The sequence below is a fragment of the Pelodiscus sinensis genome, chromosome 30 (genome assembly GCF_049634645.1).
Source record: "Pelodiscus sinensis isolate JC-2024 chromosome 30, ASM4963464v1, whole genome shotgun sequence".
In the NCBI taxonomy this organism is placed as follows: Eukaryota; Metazoa; Chordata; order Testudines; family Trionychidae; genus Pelodiscus; species Pelodiscus sinensis.
Window position 1 is genome coordinate 14,020,003 of NC_134740.1, and position 12,383 is coordinate 14,032,385.

The 12,383-nt window shown below is 48.3% G+C and overlaps 1 protein-coding gene across 1 annotated transcript; it reads left to right on the top strand.

The window, feature by feature from the left end:
* Positions 1–6,002: 6,002 nt before the first annotated feature.
* Positions 6,003–8,799, top strand: LOC102454621 (olfactory receptor 6B1-like). The gene is made up of 2 exons (XM_006122748.2): positions 6,003–6,904; positions 8,643–8,799. Exons 1-2 carry the CDS (start codon positions 6,003–6,005, stop codon positions 8,782–8,784), a joined length of 1,044 nt encoding a protein of 347 aa, XP_006122810.2. The 3' UTR covers positions 8,785–8,799.
* The last annotated feature ends 3,584 nt before the right edge of the window (positions 8,800–12,383 follow it).

Genomic DNA, 12,383 nt, shown 5'->3' on the forward strand with positions numbered 1-12,383 from the left:
TTTGGAGTTTTTTAATAAAAATGCCCCAATTAAAAATGCAAACCTAGTTTTCAGCTTTCGGATGAAAAAGATGTGTGTTTCTTTTTGTCGAGGAAAACAGAAAGGCCCGCAAAGTGCTGCCTTTTGTGGGAAGCCCACTTGAAACGAAGACGTTTCAATAAAAAAAATTCCAACCAGTTCTACCATTACATCGGCTAGGCCAGCGTTTCTTAACCAGTGGTACCAGTCCCCTTAGGGGTACTCGAGAGACGTCTGGGGGGTACGTCAACACAACTGAAATTGGGAGAAAACGGAATTTTTGTTTTACGTTTTACAGCGCTTGATTAGTTTTGTCCTTTTTACACTGAGAAATTTCATTGCCCACCTGTCTACGATGAAGTTGTTTAAACAAATGTGTTGCAACAGTAGAAAAAAAAATGTGCATCTGAAAACTGTAGGTCCTGGGGGTACTTAGAATTTGTTTAGGGGTGCTTTATTAAAAAAGGTTGGGAAACATTGGTCTAGTCTGACAGGGGCATGCAAAGGGGGCTCTACCATGGTGGTAGCAGCAGCCGGAACCATAGGCCCTTTTAAATCACTGCCAGAGCCCAGCATGGCATGCTCCAGCAGAGGCTGAGGGCTTCCTGGAGGAAGCTCGGCTCTTCCACCTGAGGCCCCGCCCCTTGCAGGGAATGTAGAACTTGCCCCCACTTGATCAGGGGCCTGGTGGTCTGTCATACCCCCCTCCCCCCCCACCTTAGTCTGAGCTCTTTCATAAGCCAGGCTGTACTGTGTACAGATGTGGTCTCCTCACCTCCAAAAAGACATTTTTGCCTGGGAAAGGGTTCAGAAAAGGGCAACTAAAATGATCAGGGGTTTGGAACGGGTCCCATATGAAGAGAGGCTAAAGCAACTGGGACTTTTCAGTTTGGAAAATGGGAGACTGAGGGGGATATGATAGAGGTCTATAAAATCATGAGTGGTGTGGAGAGGGCGAATAAAGAAAAGTTCTTCATTAGTTCCCATAATAGAAGGACTAGAGGACACCAAATGCAATTAATGGGTAGCAGGTTTAAAACTAATAAGTGAAAGTTCTTCTTCACACAGCGTATAGTTAATCTGTGGAACTCCTTGCCAGAGGAGGCTGTGAAGGTTAGGACTATAACAGAGTTTAAAGAGAAGGTAGATAATTTCATGGAGGTTAGGTCCATAAAAGGCTATTAGCCAGGGGGTAGAAATGGTGTCCCTGGCCTCTGTTGTCAGAGGCTGGAGAGGGATGGCAGGAAACAAATCACTTGATCATTGTCTTGGTCCACCCCCTCCGGGGCACCTGGTGCTGGCCGCTGTCGGCAGACAGGATACTGGGCTAGATGGACCTTTGGTCTGACTCAGTACGGCCATTCTTATGTTCTTATGTTCTTAGTTTCTCACTTGCGCCCGACCTATGGATGTCCAGCTTTGACTTATTGTTAATAAGTTCCCTTAAGGACGACTATCCCATTGAGGCTGCTTCTGAATTCCCTCTCCTACCCAAGCAATTTAGACCCATTAATTAACATCTGGGGAAAATACCCATCAGGCTTTAAGGACGACCCAATGGTATTTAAATCCAGGATTGTAGCTTTGGACAGAGACACAACCCCAGGCAAATACGCACTGAAGGAACATCCCTGGCATGACTGTTGAATGAGAAACTTTCCCTGGGAGCAGGGAGGTGATGTTTGGGGCATGGACACAACCTCTGATTTTTTGCAAGGGTGTGAAGGCTACTGGCAGGTCTACTGTAGGAAAACAGATGATCCAGCGGTAAGAAGAATGGAAACACCAGCCATCCGGAGGGCCGCATGTATGTTTGCAGGGTTCTGCTCGTCCCAGCAACACCAAAATAGTTAGTATTGCACCTCTGGGGTATACGCCAGGAGCTAGGGGAAGAAATTCTCAACCACAAGCCCCAGAAATTGGAGCACCCTTCTGCAGTCGGTTCGAGGAAGCCCCCCACACGCATCCCTGTTGGACTCTCCATGACATGTTCTGACCTGAAGAGCAAAGAGGTTGGGACTCATGAAACTCGGATGAACTATTGACGGAGCTTCTGGCTGGTTTGATTGTTTTTCTAACACCGGGGTATCGTGGCGGCAGCGGGTGGGACATTCTAATTAGACAAGGAGGCAGAAGTGTCTTTAAGACAGACAGATGGACAGAGAGAGGGGAGGAGACTGGACTCACTGCCTGAAAGCTGAAGACGTTTGCAAGTTATACTACGTATTTGCTCCTTCTCAGCACCCAATTCAGGCGCCTTTTGTAGCAGTGCAAGGTGAGTGCAAATTATAAGGACACTTCATAATACATAAAGGAGGGTAGAACACCTGGCTATCAGAGAAGAGCAGCAAAATGATGAAAGGTCTCAAGAACATGCGTTATGAGGGAAGATTAAAGAATTGGGTTTGTTTAGTTTGAAAAGGAGAAGACAGAGAGGGGACATGAGAGCGGTTTTCAGGTATCTAAAAGGGTGTCATAGGGAAGAGGGAGAAAACTTGTTCCCCTTGGCCTCTGAGGACAGGACAAGAAGCAACGGGCTGAAACTTCAGAAAGGGAGGTTGAAGTTGGACATTAGGAAAAACTTCCTGCCTGTCGGGGTGGTGAAACACTGGAATAAATTGCCCAGGGAGGTTGTGGAATCCCCATCTCTGGGGATATTGAAGAGCAGGTTGGACAGACGCCTGTCGGGGATGATCTAAACAGTGCTTGGTCCTGCCATGGGGGCAGGGGACTGGACTCAATGAACTTGCAAGGTCCCTTCCAATTCTAGTGTTCTGGGATTCTGTGATTTTGTCTCTCCCCCTGCCCCATACACTCTATCTATCTATCTATCTATCTATCTATCTATCTATCTATCTATCTATCTATCTATCTATCTATCTATCTATCCCCACACACCCCCTCTATCTATCTATCTATCTATCTATCTATCTATCTATCTATCTATCTATCTATCTATCTATCTATCTATCTATCTATCTATCCCCACACACCCCCCTCTATCTATCTATCTATCTATCTATCTATCTATCTATCTATCTATCTATCTATCTATCTATCTATCCCCACACACCCCCCTCTATCTATCTATCTATCTATCTATCTATCTATCTATCTATCCCCTCACACCCCCTCTATCTATCTATCTATCTATCTATCTATCTATCTATCCCCACACACCCCCTCTATCTATCTATCTATCTATCTATCTATCTATCTATCTATCTACTACTACTACTACTACTACTACTACTACTACTAATAATAATAATAATAATAATAATAATTAATAATTAATAAATATCCTAGGCCTGGCAGAGCCCTCAGGAGGCAGACAGTCCAGCCCCCTGCCCAAAGCAGGACCAACCCCAACTCAACCACCCCAGCCAGGGCTGTGTAAAATGTGAAATGATTCATTTTAGGAAAGATAGAAAATATGGCAAAAGACCAGCTTGGCTTAACAAGGAGATCTTGCATGATCTCAAAATAAAAAAGGAGTCATATAAAAAATGGAAACTAGGACAACTAACAAAGGATGAATATAGGCAAGCAACACGGGAATGCAGGGGCAAGATTAGAAAGGCAAAGGCACAAAATGAGATCAAACTAGCTACAGGCATAAAGGGAAACAAGAAGACCTTTTATAAATACATTAAAAGCAAGAGGAAGACCAAGGACAGGGTAGGCCCACTGCTTAGCGAGGAGGGAGAAGCAGTAACAGGGAACTTGGAAATGGCGGAGATGCTCAATGACTTCTTTGTTTCGGTCTTCACCGAGAAGTCTGGAGGTGTGCCTGACGTAGTGAATACAAGCAGAGAGAGGGTAAGTTTAGAAGATAGGATACACAAAGAACAAGTTAAAAATCACTTAGGAAAGTTAGATGTCAGCAAGTCACCAGGTCCTGATGAAATGCATCCCAGGATACTCAAGGAGCTGATAGAGGAGGTATCTGAGCCTTTAGCTATGATCTTTGAAAAATCATGGCAGACAGGGGAGATTCCAGAAGACTGGAAAAGGGCAAATATTGTGCCCATCTATAAAAAGGGGAATAAGAACAACCCAGGAAATTATAGACCGGTCAGTTTAACGTCTGTCCCAGGGAAGATAATGGAGCAGGTAATTAAGGAAATCGTATGCAAACACTTGGAAAGTAATAAAGTGATAGGGAATAGCCAGCATGGGTTTGTGAAGAACAAGTCATGCCAAACTAATCTGATAGCTTTCTTTGATAAGATAACGAGCCTTGTGGATAAGGGAGAAGCGGTGGATGTCATATACCTAGACTTTAGTAAGGCATTTGATACGGTCTCGCATGATATTCTTATTGATAAACTAGGCAAATATAACTTAGATAGGGCCACGATAAGGTGGGTGCATAATTGGCTGGATAACCGTAGTCAGAGAGTTGTTGTTAACGGTTCTAAATCCTGCTGGAAAGGGATAACAAGTGGAGTTCCTCAAGGGTCTGTTTTGGGACCCGTACTATTCAATATCTTCATCAATGATGTAGATATTGGGATAGAGAGTACGCTTATTAAGTTTGCAGATGATACCAAACTGGGTGGGGTTGCGACTTCTTTGGAGGATAGGGACATAATTCAAAATGACCTTAGCAAGTTAGAGAAATGGTCAGAGGTAAACAGGATGAGGTTTAATAAAGAGAAATGCAAAGTGCTCCACTTAGGAAGGAACAATCAGTTCCATACATACAAGATGGGAAGCGACTGTCTAGGAAGGAGCATGGCGGAAAGGGATCTAGGGGTCATAGTGGACCACAAGTTGAATATGAGTCAACAGTGTGATGCTGTTGCAAAAAAAGCAAATATGATTCTAGGTTGTATCAACAGGTGTGTTGTAAGCAAAACTCGTGAAGTCATTCTGCCGCTCTATTCTGCACTAGTTAGGCCTCAGCTGGAGTACTGTGTCCAGTTCTGGGCGCCACATTTCAAGAAAGATGTGGAGAAATTGGAAAGGGTGCAGAGAAGAGCGACAAGAATGATTAAAGGTTTAGAGAACATGACCTATGAAGCCAGGCTTCATGAACTGGGCTTGTTTAGTTTGGAAAAAAGAAGATTAAGGGGGGACATGATAGCGGTTTTCAAATATCTAAAAGGGTGTCACAAGGAGGAAGGCGAAAATTTGTTCCTCTTGGTTTCTGAGGACAGGACAAGGAGTAATGGGCTTAAAGTGCAGCAGGGGAGGTTTAGATTGGACATTAGGAAAAAATTCCTAACTGTCAGGGTGGTCAAATATTGGAATAAATTGCCAAGGGAGGTGGTGGAATCTCCCTCTCTGGAGATATTTAAGAACAGGTTAGATAGACATCTGTCAGGGATGGTGTAGACGGAGCTTGATCCTGCCTTGAGGGCGGGGGGCTGGACTCGATGACCTCTCGAGGTCCCTTCCAGTCCTATTATTCTATGATTCTATGATTCTATGATTTGTTTGACACTTTTTTTCCCCTTTTTTGATTTCTTGAATTTTTTTTAAATGCGGTTGGGGTCAACTCCAAATTTTTGGACCACCCAGATCCATTATTCTCACAGCTGCTCTTTGTCTACGCAAAACATTTGACAGTTTTTAACATTTTTTTTTCATTTTCTTCAAAACCCAATCTTTCCATAATAGTGAATATTGTGGTGATTTCTTTTTCTTTTGATTCAAATTGATTTTCAAGAAGGTTTTGAAAGATCATTTAAGCTCTCTTGGCAACAGCTATGAGAATAATGGATTTGCCAGGGTATTTGCTGTCCCAAAAAGTGGGGAAAAATCATTTGGGGTTGACTCCAAACATGTTTCATTTTCCCTTTGACTGTTTTAGAATGATCTGGTTTTTCATCTTGGCATTCTTTGGCTGTGACTCTTGTAAATTACTTAGACCGCTGGACGGCTCTGTGTGCTTGACCCGTTACCCAAAGGCACATACTCACTGACTTGCTTTTTCTCTTCCTTTCACATCTGCAGTTATCAAGCTGGACGCCAGGATGGAGAACCAAACCGGCCTCCGGGAATTCATCCTCCTGGGTTTCCCCACCCAGCTGGAAGTCCAGGCTGTGCTCTTCCTGGTGTTTTTGCTCACCTACGTGCTGACGGTCACCGAGAACGTGGTCATCATCCTGGTGGTGAAACAGAACCGCCAGCTGCACAAGCCCATGTATCTCTTCCTGGGGTCCCTGTCTTTCCTGGAGATCTGGTACATCTCCGTCACCCTGCCCAGGCTGCTGGTGGACTTCTGGTCTGAGAACAAGGGCATCTCCTTCCCCAACTGCATGGCTCAGCTCTACTTCTTCATCTCCCTCATGTGCACCGAGTGCGTCCTCCTGGCCGTTATGGCTTATGACCGTTACTTGGCCATCTGCCACCCGCTGCGCTACCCGGCCATCATGACCCACCAGCTCTGCCTACAGCTGGCAGCGTTCTCCTGGGCCGGTGGCTTCTCCATCTCCCTGATCAAGATATATTTCATCTCGCAGCTGACGTTTTGCGGCCCCGGGGTCATCAACCACTTCTTTTGCGACATCTCCCCGGTGCTCAACCTGGCCTGCACTGACATGTCGGTGGCAGAGATGGTGGACTTTGCCCTGGCATTGGTCATCCTACTGCTGCCACTAGCTGTGACGGTCTTGTCCTACCTGTGCATCATCGGCGCCATTGTGCGCATCCCCACCGCCCAGGGCAGGAGGAAGGCTTTCTCCACGTGCGCCTCCCACCTCACCGTGGTCATCATCTTCTTCTCAGCCACCCTCTTCATGTACGCCCGGCCCCGGAAGATCGACCCCGCCAACCTCAACAAGGTGGTCTCCATCTTTTACGCCGTGGTCACCCCAGCCCTGAACCCCCTGATCTATTGCCTGAGGAACAAGGAAGTGAAGGAGGTCCTGCGGAAAACCTTGGAGAAGAACTGCTCCTTGGCCCATTGGAGAGGCATGGACTCATAGCAACGCAGGCCTGGAGGGGCCCTCAAGAAGTCGTCAGGTCCGACCCCAAGCGATGAGGCAGGGACAGGCATATAACTCCACCTCTTTAGGATTAGAAAGTTGGCCTAGCAGCTTGAGAAGTTGGGTCAGGCTCTGGAGACTCTGGAGCTATCTTTGTATTGGGTCACTCTAGAGCAGTGGTTCCCACCTCGTTTCAGTCCATGGACCACCAGGCCAATCAAAAAATTGTAGAGGGCCACCTCCTTTTTGAGACATGATAAAAAAGAGCAGACAACAAACATTTTGGTTTGAAATTTATTTCTTACTAACAGATTTTTGGTGCCTGCCCACGCCGTGTGACTTTGGACAATGTTCCTGTGGACCATCGAAAAAGTCACCATGGACCACCAGTTGAGAACCACAGTTCTAGAGGGTATCGCTTCACTGCACTCTAAAATTGAAATACGATATGCAATTGGCACTATGCTATTTTGAAATCTGGCACATCTACACGGCGCCAAATTTCAAAATAACGCAAAGTTTCGAGACATCCCTTATTCCTCGTGGAATAAGATGTTCAACCACATTTTTTTCCACAACTCTTTTTTCACTCGTCTTTCCATAGAAAACTGCACAAACCCCCCTAAATACCCTCAAACTAGGCAATGTCTTTATTATTTTCAGCCAACGCGGGGAAATATTCTGGCCAAAGCGTGAAATCGTGCCTCCTTGCATGGAGATATTTGGATTTTGAAGTCTTGTTGCAGGGCCTCATACGAGTTAGACGGTGGGTGCGTCACGTCCAGTCTCCTCTATAAATTGGACTCGCCAACCGTACTTCTGTTAGCAGGGGCTGAACTGCTGCTTGCTGTCAGCCAGCTGAAAGGAGGGGTGGGTGTGCCCACTACAGTTGTTTAGCTCTGCAAGGTAATTAACTGTTAACTGTTGACATGTAAATACAGCTCAGGAGAGAATCCGAGGTGTGGCTATGGAAATCCCATTCAGCCAGGGCTGATGGAAGGTCAGTGTTGGAATGGAATGTGGAGAATTGTAAATAATTTGGGACTGTTGTGGGGGTCACTAATCATGCTACCCCGAAACGTGGGAACTGTAAAACATGCCACCAGTGCTTGCAGGAGAGACACCACCATCATGGCAAGAGGTCTCGGAAGAACAAGCCTCCCCCCTTCCACAGTTGAGTGGACAGAGCTGGGGAAAAGGGTTAAAGGGTTTGAGTCAGCCTGGGTCACACCTGCCAGGTGTGAGCTATAAGACTGGCCCCGCCTGCACCTTTCCCCCTTTGTTTTAAGGACAGACCTAAAGCAGACTCCCTGAGGAGCCTTTTCTTTTGCTAGTGAAAGCTGGATTCATTTGCCAGTCCAGCTGGTGGCTAAAGAGTTGAAATCACTGAGCGCTGAAATCATGGGTTTGGCTGAGTGCCAGACCTATTGCAGCCAGTGAAGTGGCGGCAACCAGTAGTGTGGCGTGAAGCAGTGGCAGGCGAGGCACAGCCATCAGCTGCGTGGCGTGGCGTGGCATGGAGCGGCAGCAGGAGAGGACCGGCAGCAGCGTGGCGTGGCGTGGCGTGGAGCGGCATGGCGTGGCGTGGCATGGAGCGGCGTGGCGTGGCGTGGCGTGGAGCGGCGGCAGGCGAGGACCGGCGGCAGCGTGGCGTGGAGCGGCGGCAGGCGAGGAGCGGCCATCGGCGGCGTGGTGTGGCGCGGTGGCAGGTGCCCAGCAGAGCGTCCAGAGGCGTGGGACGAGACAGCTGGTGGAGCGTGGCGGAGTTTCGTATAAGGTGCCTCCTATCTATCCCCCCACCCCCATTTCTACCCAGGTTGGGAGGTGAAGCCCTGCGGGTGAACTTTGGGACTCTGGGTGGCACGGACCAAGGACAGAGACTTTTGGGGTGTCGGACTCTTTGGACCTCGGGCGATTCTTGGCTGGGGTGGGGGCTTGGCTCATGTTTGGGTTCTGAACTCTGTTTGTGGTGTTTTCCCCAAGTTAATGCCGTATGACTTCTCTTTCTGTTTCATTAAATGTTTCTTTCCTACACTCAGACTCAGTGCTTGCGAGTGGGGAAGCATTGCTCTGAGAGGCACCCAGGGGTGCGTGAATTTCCCAGATTACTGGGTGGGGGCTCGAGCCGGTTCTGTGTGAGATGGACCCCAAGATATTGAACCCAGCCCTGGTTACTGCCAGGCCTACCCGGCAGAAGGGTTACACTTAGAATCCTAGAGTCCCAGGGTGGGCAGAGACCTCAGGAGTCACCGAGTCCAGCCTCCTGCCCAAAGCAGGACCAACCCAACTCAACCATCCCAGCCAGGGCTTGGTCAAGCCGGGACTTAATCTCCCATAAAGCACTGCAGCTTCCATGATACCACTGCCTGATCCAGAAAGTCCAGCCGTTGGGATTCTCAAGGAAGCCCAAGGGAGTTAGGCACCTGAGTCCTTTGGAAATCTCTTGGAAGCCGGGCACTTCTGCTGAAGAAGGCCCAGAAGGGACAGCGATGAAAGCAGCCCCGAGAAGTGAAGAAATAATTCAGCTCAGAGGCGTCTTTCCCCTCGGGCGAGGAGGCCACACGAGGGTCGTTTGGCTGGGGCTGGCGTAAGAGTATCGGCCTCCCGCCTGCAAAGGCTTTGTGATGTGAACGGCCCAGGCTCACGGGACAGGAAGGAACCCTGCGGACCTGTCCCTTGCAGTCATGCGGGGGCTAGTGATCATCTAGACGATGGGCGTCCGTCTAACCCGCTCTCCAAAATCTCCGAGGAGGGAGCTTCCGCAGCCGCCTTAGGCAGAGGTGGTGGGTCGGGGGGTCCTTCCCAGGGATGGGCCGGGATAACTAAGAGAAACTTCTTTCGCCACACCCCACCTCTTCCCCCAGCCGAGGAGGCCCCAGAGAGTCTGTTCCCCAGGCTGTGCTGCTCCGGGGGAGGGGCAGACTCGCCCCCACGCCCCCGGCATCAAGCAGAGTGACCATCACCCTTGCTACTGACTGAGCTGAGTCCCTCGTAACGAGCCCGCAAGCGTTAGCTGAGCTGTAGCCCTCTGACTGGGCTCGCTGGAGCTTGAGGTATTTAGACTCCTAAAGCCCATGGAAATAAATGTGACATCGGCTCCTAAATGCTTTTACGTATCTGGACCTAAGTGACTTGGGCACCTAGGATCCTGAGTCTTATTGAAGGTCATGTGGGCCAGCCACCAACTGACCAGATGATCACAGGTATTCAGGGGCCTAAAGATGCAGCTAAGCGCCTCTTGGCATTTTTAAAGGGCTTAGGGTCCAGATCCTGCAAGTGATTTAGGCGCCTAACCCCCAAACATTCAATAGGAATAGAGCCCCTTCAGGCACTTGGCCCTGGGAATCTGAAGCCAAGGGGAGTCAGGAGCCTGCGTGCTTATAACATCTTTCCTTTGGGCTCCGCGGTCCTGGTGGACGTTTCACTCGTTGAACGTATGTTTCCTGCACCCTGATGCAGTGCCCAGGGTAATGGGGTGGCAGGTGGTGAGTGGCGCCCCCACTACAAACAAACCCCAGTTCTTTGGGCTCAGTGCGAAATGCAGGGGCGGGGGAGGGGTCGTGGTTTCACACTGGATTCAGTTACGGGCCTGCAGCAACTGGCCGATTAGCTCCGAACTGACCAGCGATGGGGGGATCCGCCATTGATCCGCCAGCTTTGTCTCTGGTGTTCCCAGCTGGGAACCAGCCGGCTCATTTTGTCTAATGAGATCCCTCCGGACGTGCGCTGCTGCTTTCTGTCTTTGGCAGGCAGGCAATTAGCCTAATGACCTGGCTGCATTCCCACAGCCTTAGACGCCAGGAAAACCTCTGCCTCCGTGAACAGCCAAACACACACGGCCCTCGGATTTGTGTTTGGTTTCCTGTCTATCGGGCCTCGGCTGCCCCAGGACAACGGAGCTCAGAGCAATGAGTCCCTGCGTAATACATGGGGTAAATACAAGGGTACAGACAAGGATTTTAATTCAATCATTACAGCTCAGACAACCTCCCTACAATTCTAGTCTTGGCTCCAGTTCTTATTCACCTCCCGTTTGTTACCTCGGAGGAGCACAGGAAATTATCATATGGTCACCTTCTTACCTTGCATTATTATTATAGGGATCCTTGTGAGAAAGACAGAACAAAAACCCATCCCTAATCTATCGGAGAATAACAAACAAAACCACAAATACACACTATTAGCTGTGACAACACATTATGTATAGGCCTATATAAGTCCTTACTACTATTTTGACCACACAAGAAGAATGTGTGGGATGTATTGGAATTGTGCCAGTCTCTGCAGAGGTTCTACGTTCCTAAGGGAGTTAGGCACTCTACTCTTACTGTTAGTCATTAGGATCCGAAACGGTGTCTTAGCTGAAAATCCCAGTCTGGATGAATTTCCTCCAGCGTGTGATCCAATACAGGCATTAGACAAAAGGAATCAATAGAGGAAATAAAATTTTTTTCCAATGGGAGGTTGGGGTTGGACATTCGGAAAAACTTCCTACCTGTCCGGGTGGTGAAACACTGGAATAAATTGCCTAGGGGGGTTGTGAAATCCCCATCTCTGAGATATTTCAGAGCAGGTTGGACAGACGCCTGTCAGGGATGGTCTAGATGGTGCTTGGTCCTGCCGTGAGGGCGGGGGACTGGACTCAATGACCTCGCAAGGTCCCTTCCATTTCTAGGATGATACGAGTCTATGAATTCTTGGTGTGCTGCTGGCAATTAAAGTCGTTGTGGGGAATTTGGCTTGTTTATTTTGCTCCAAGTCGGTATCTACTCAATGCGATGTTCACCCCTATTTCCAAATTCAGTTTCCAACTGGAAATTCTGATCTTTTTTTTTTCTGTGCATTTCAAAAAAGATCAGAATGCATCATATGTGGGAAGTTTGTCAGACCTGGCCCTTTAGGGAAAACAATTTGAAGGCTTAACGCCCTGGACGGGGTTGCAAAGAGGTTGGAGAAAGACTATTCACAGTGGTGACAGATGGTAGAACATGGAGCAATGGTCTCAAGTTGTGGGGGGGGAGGTCTAGGTTGGACATTAGGAAAAATGATTTCCCTAGGAGGGTGGGGAAGCACTGGGATGGGTTACCAAGGGAGGGGGTGGAATCTCCATCCCTAGAGGTGTTTAAGTCCTGGCTGGACAAAGCCCTGGATGGAATGGTTGAGTTGGGTTAGTCCTGCTTTGGGCAGGGGGCTGGACTCGATGACGCCTGAGGTCTCTTTCAAGAGTAGGATTCTGTGAATCTATAAAGATGCTACGCATGAAGAGGACTATCTGCCTCTTAGAGTATGTCTACACTAGCCCCCTAGTTCGAACTAGGGAGGCTAATGTAGGCATTCAAAGTTGCAAATCAAGCCTGGGATTTAAATATCCTGCTCTTGATTTGCATCTTTCTGTCCGGTTGCTATTTTTGAAATTTACAAGTCCGG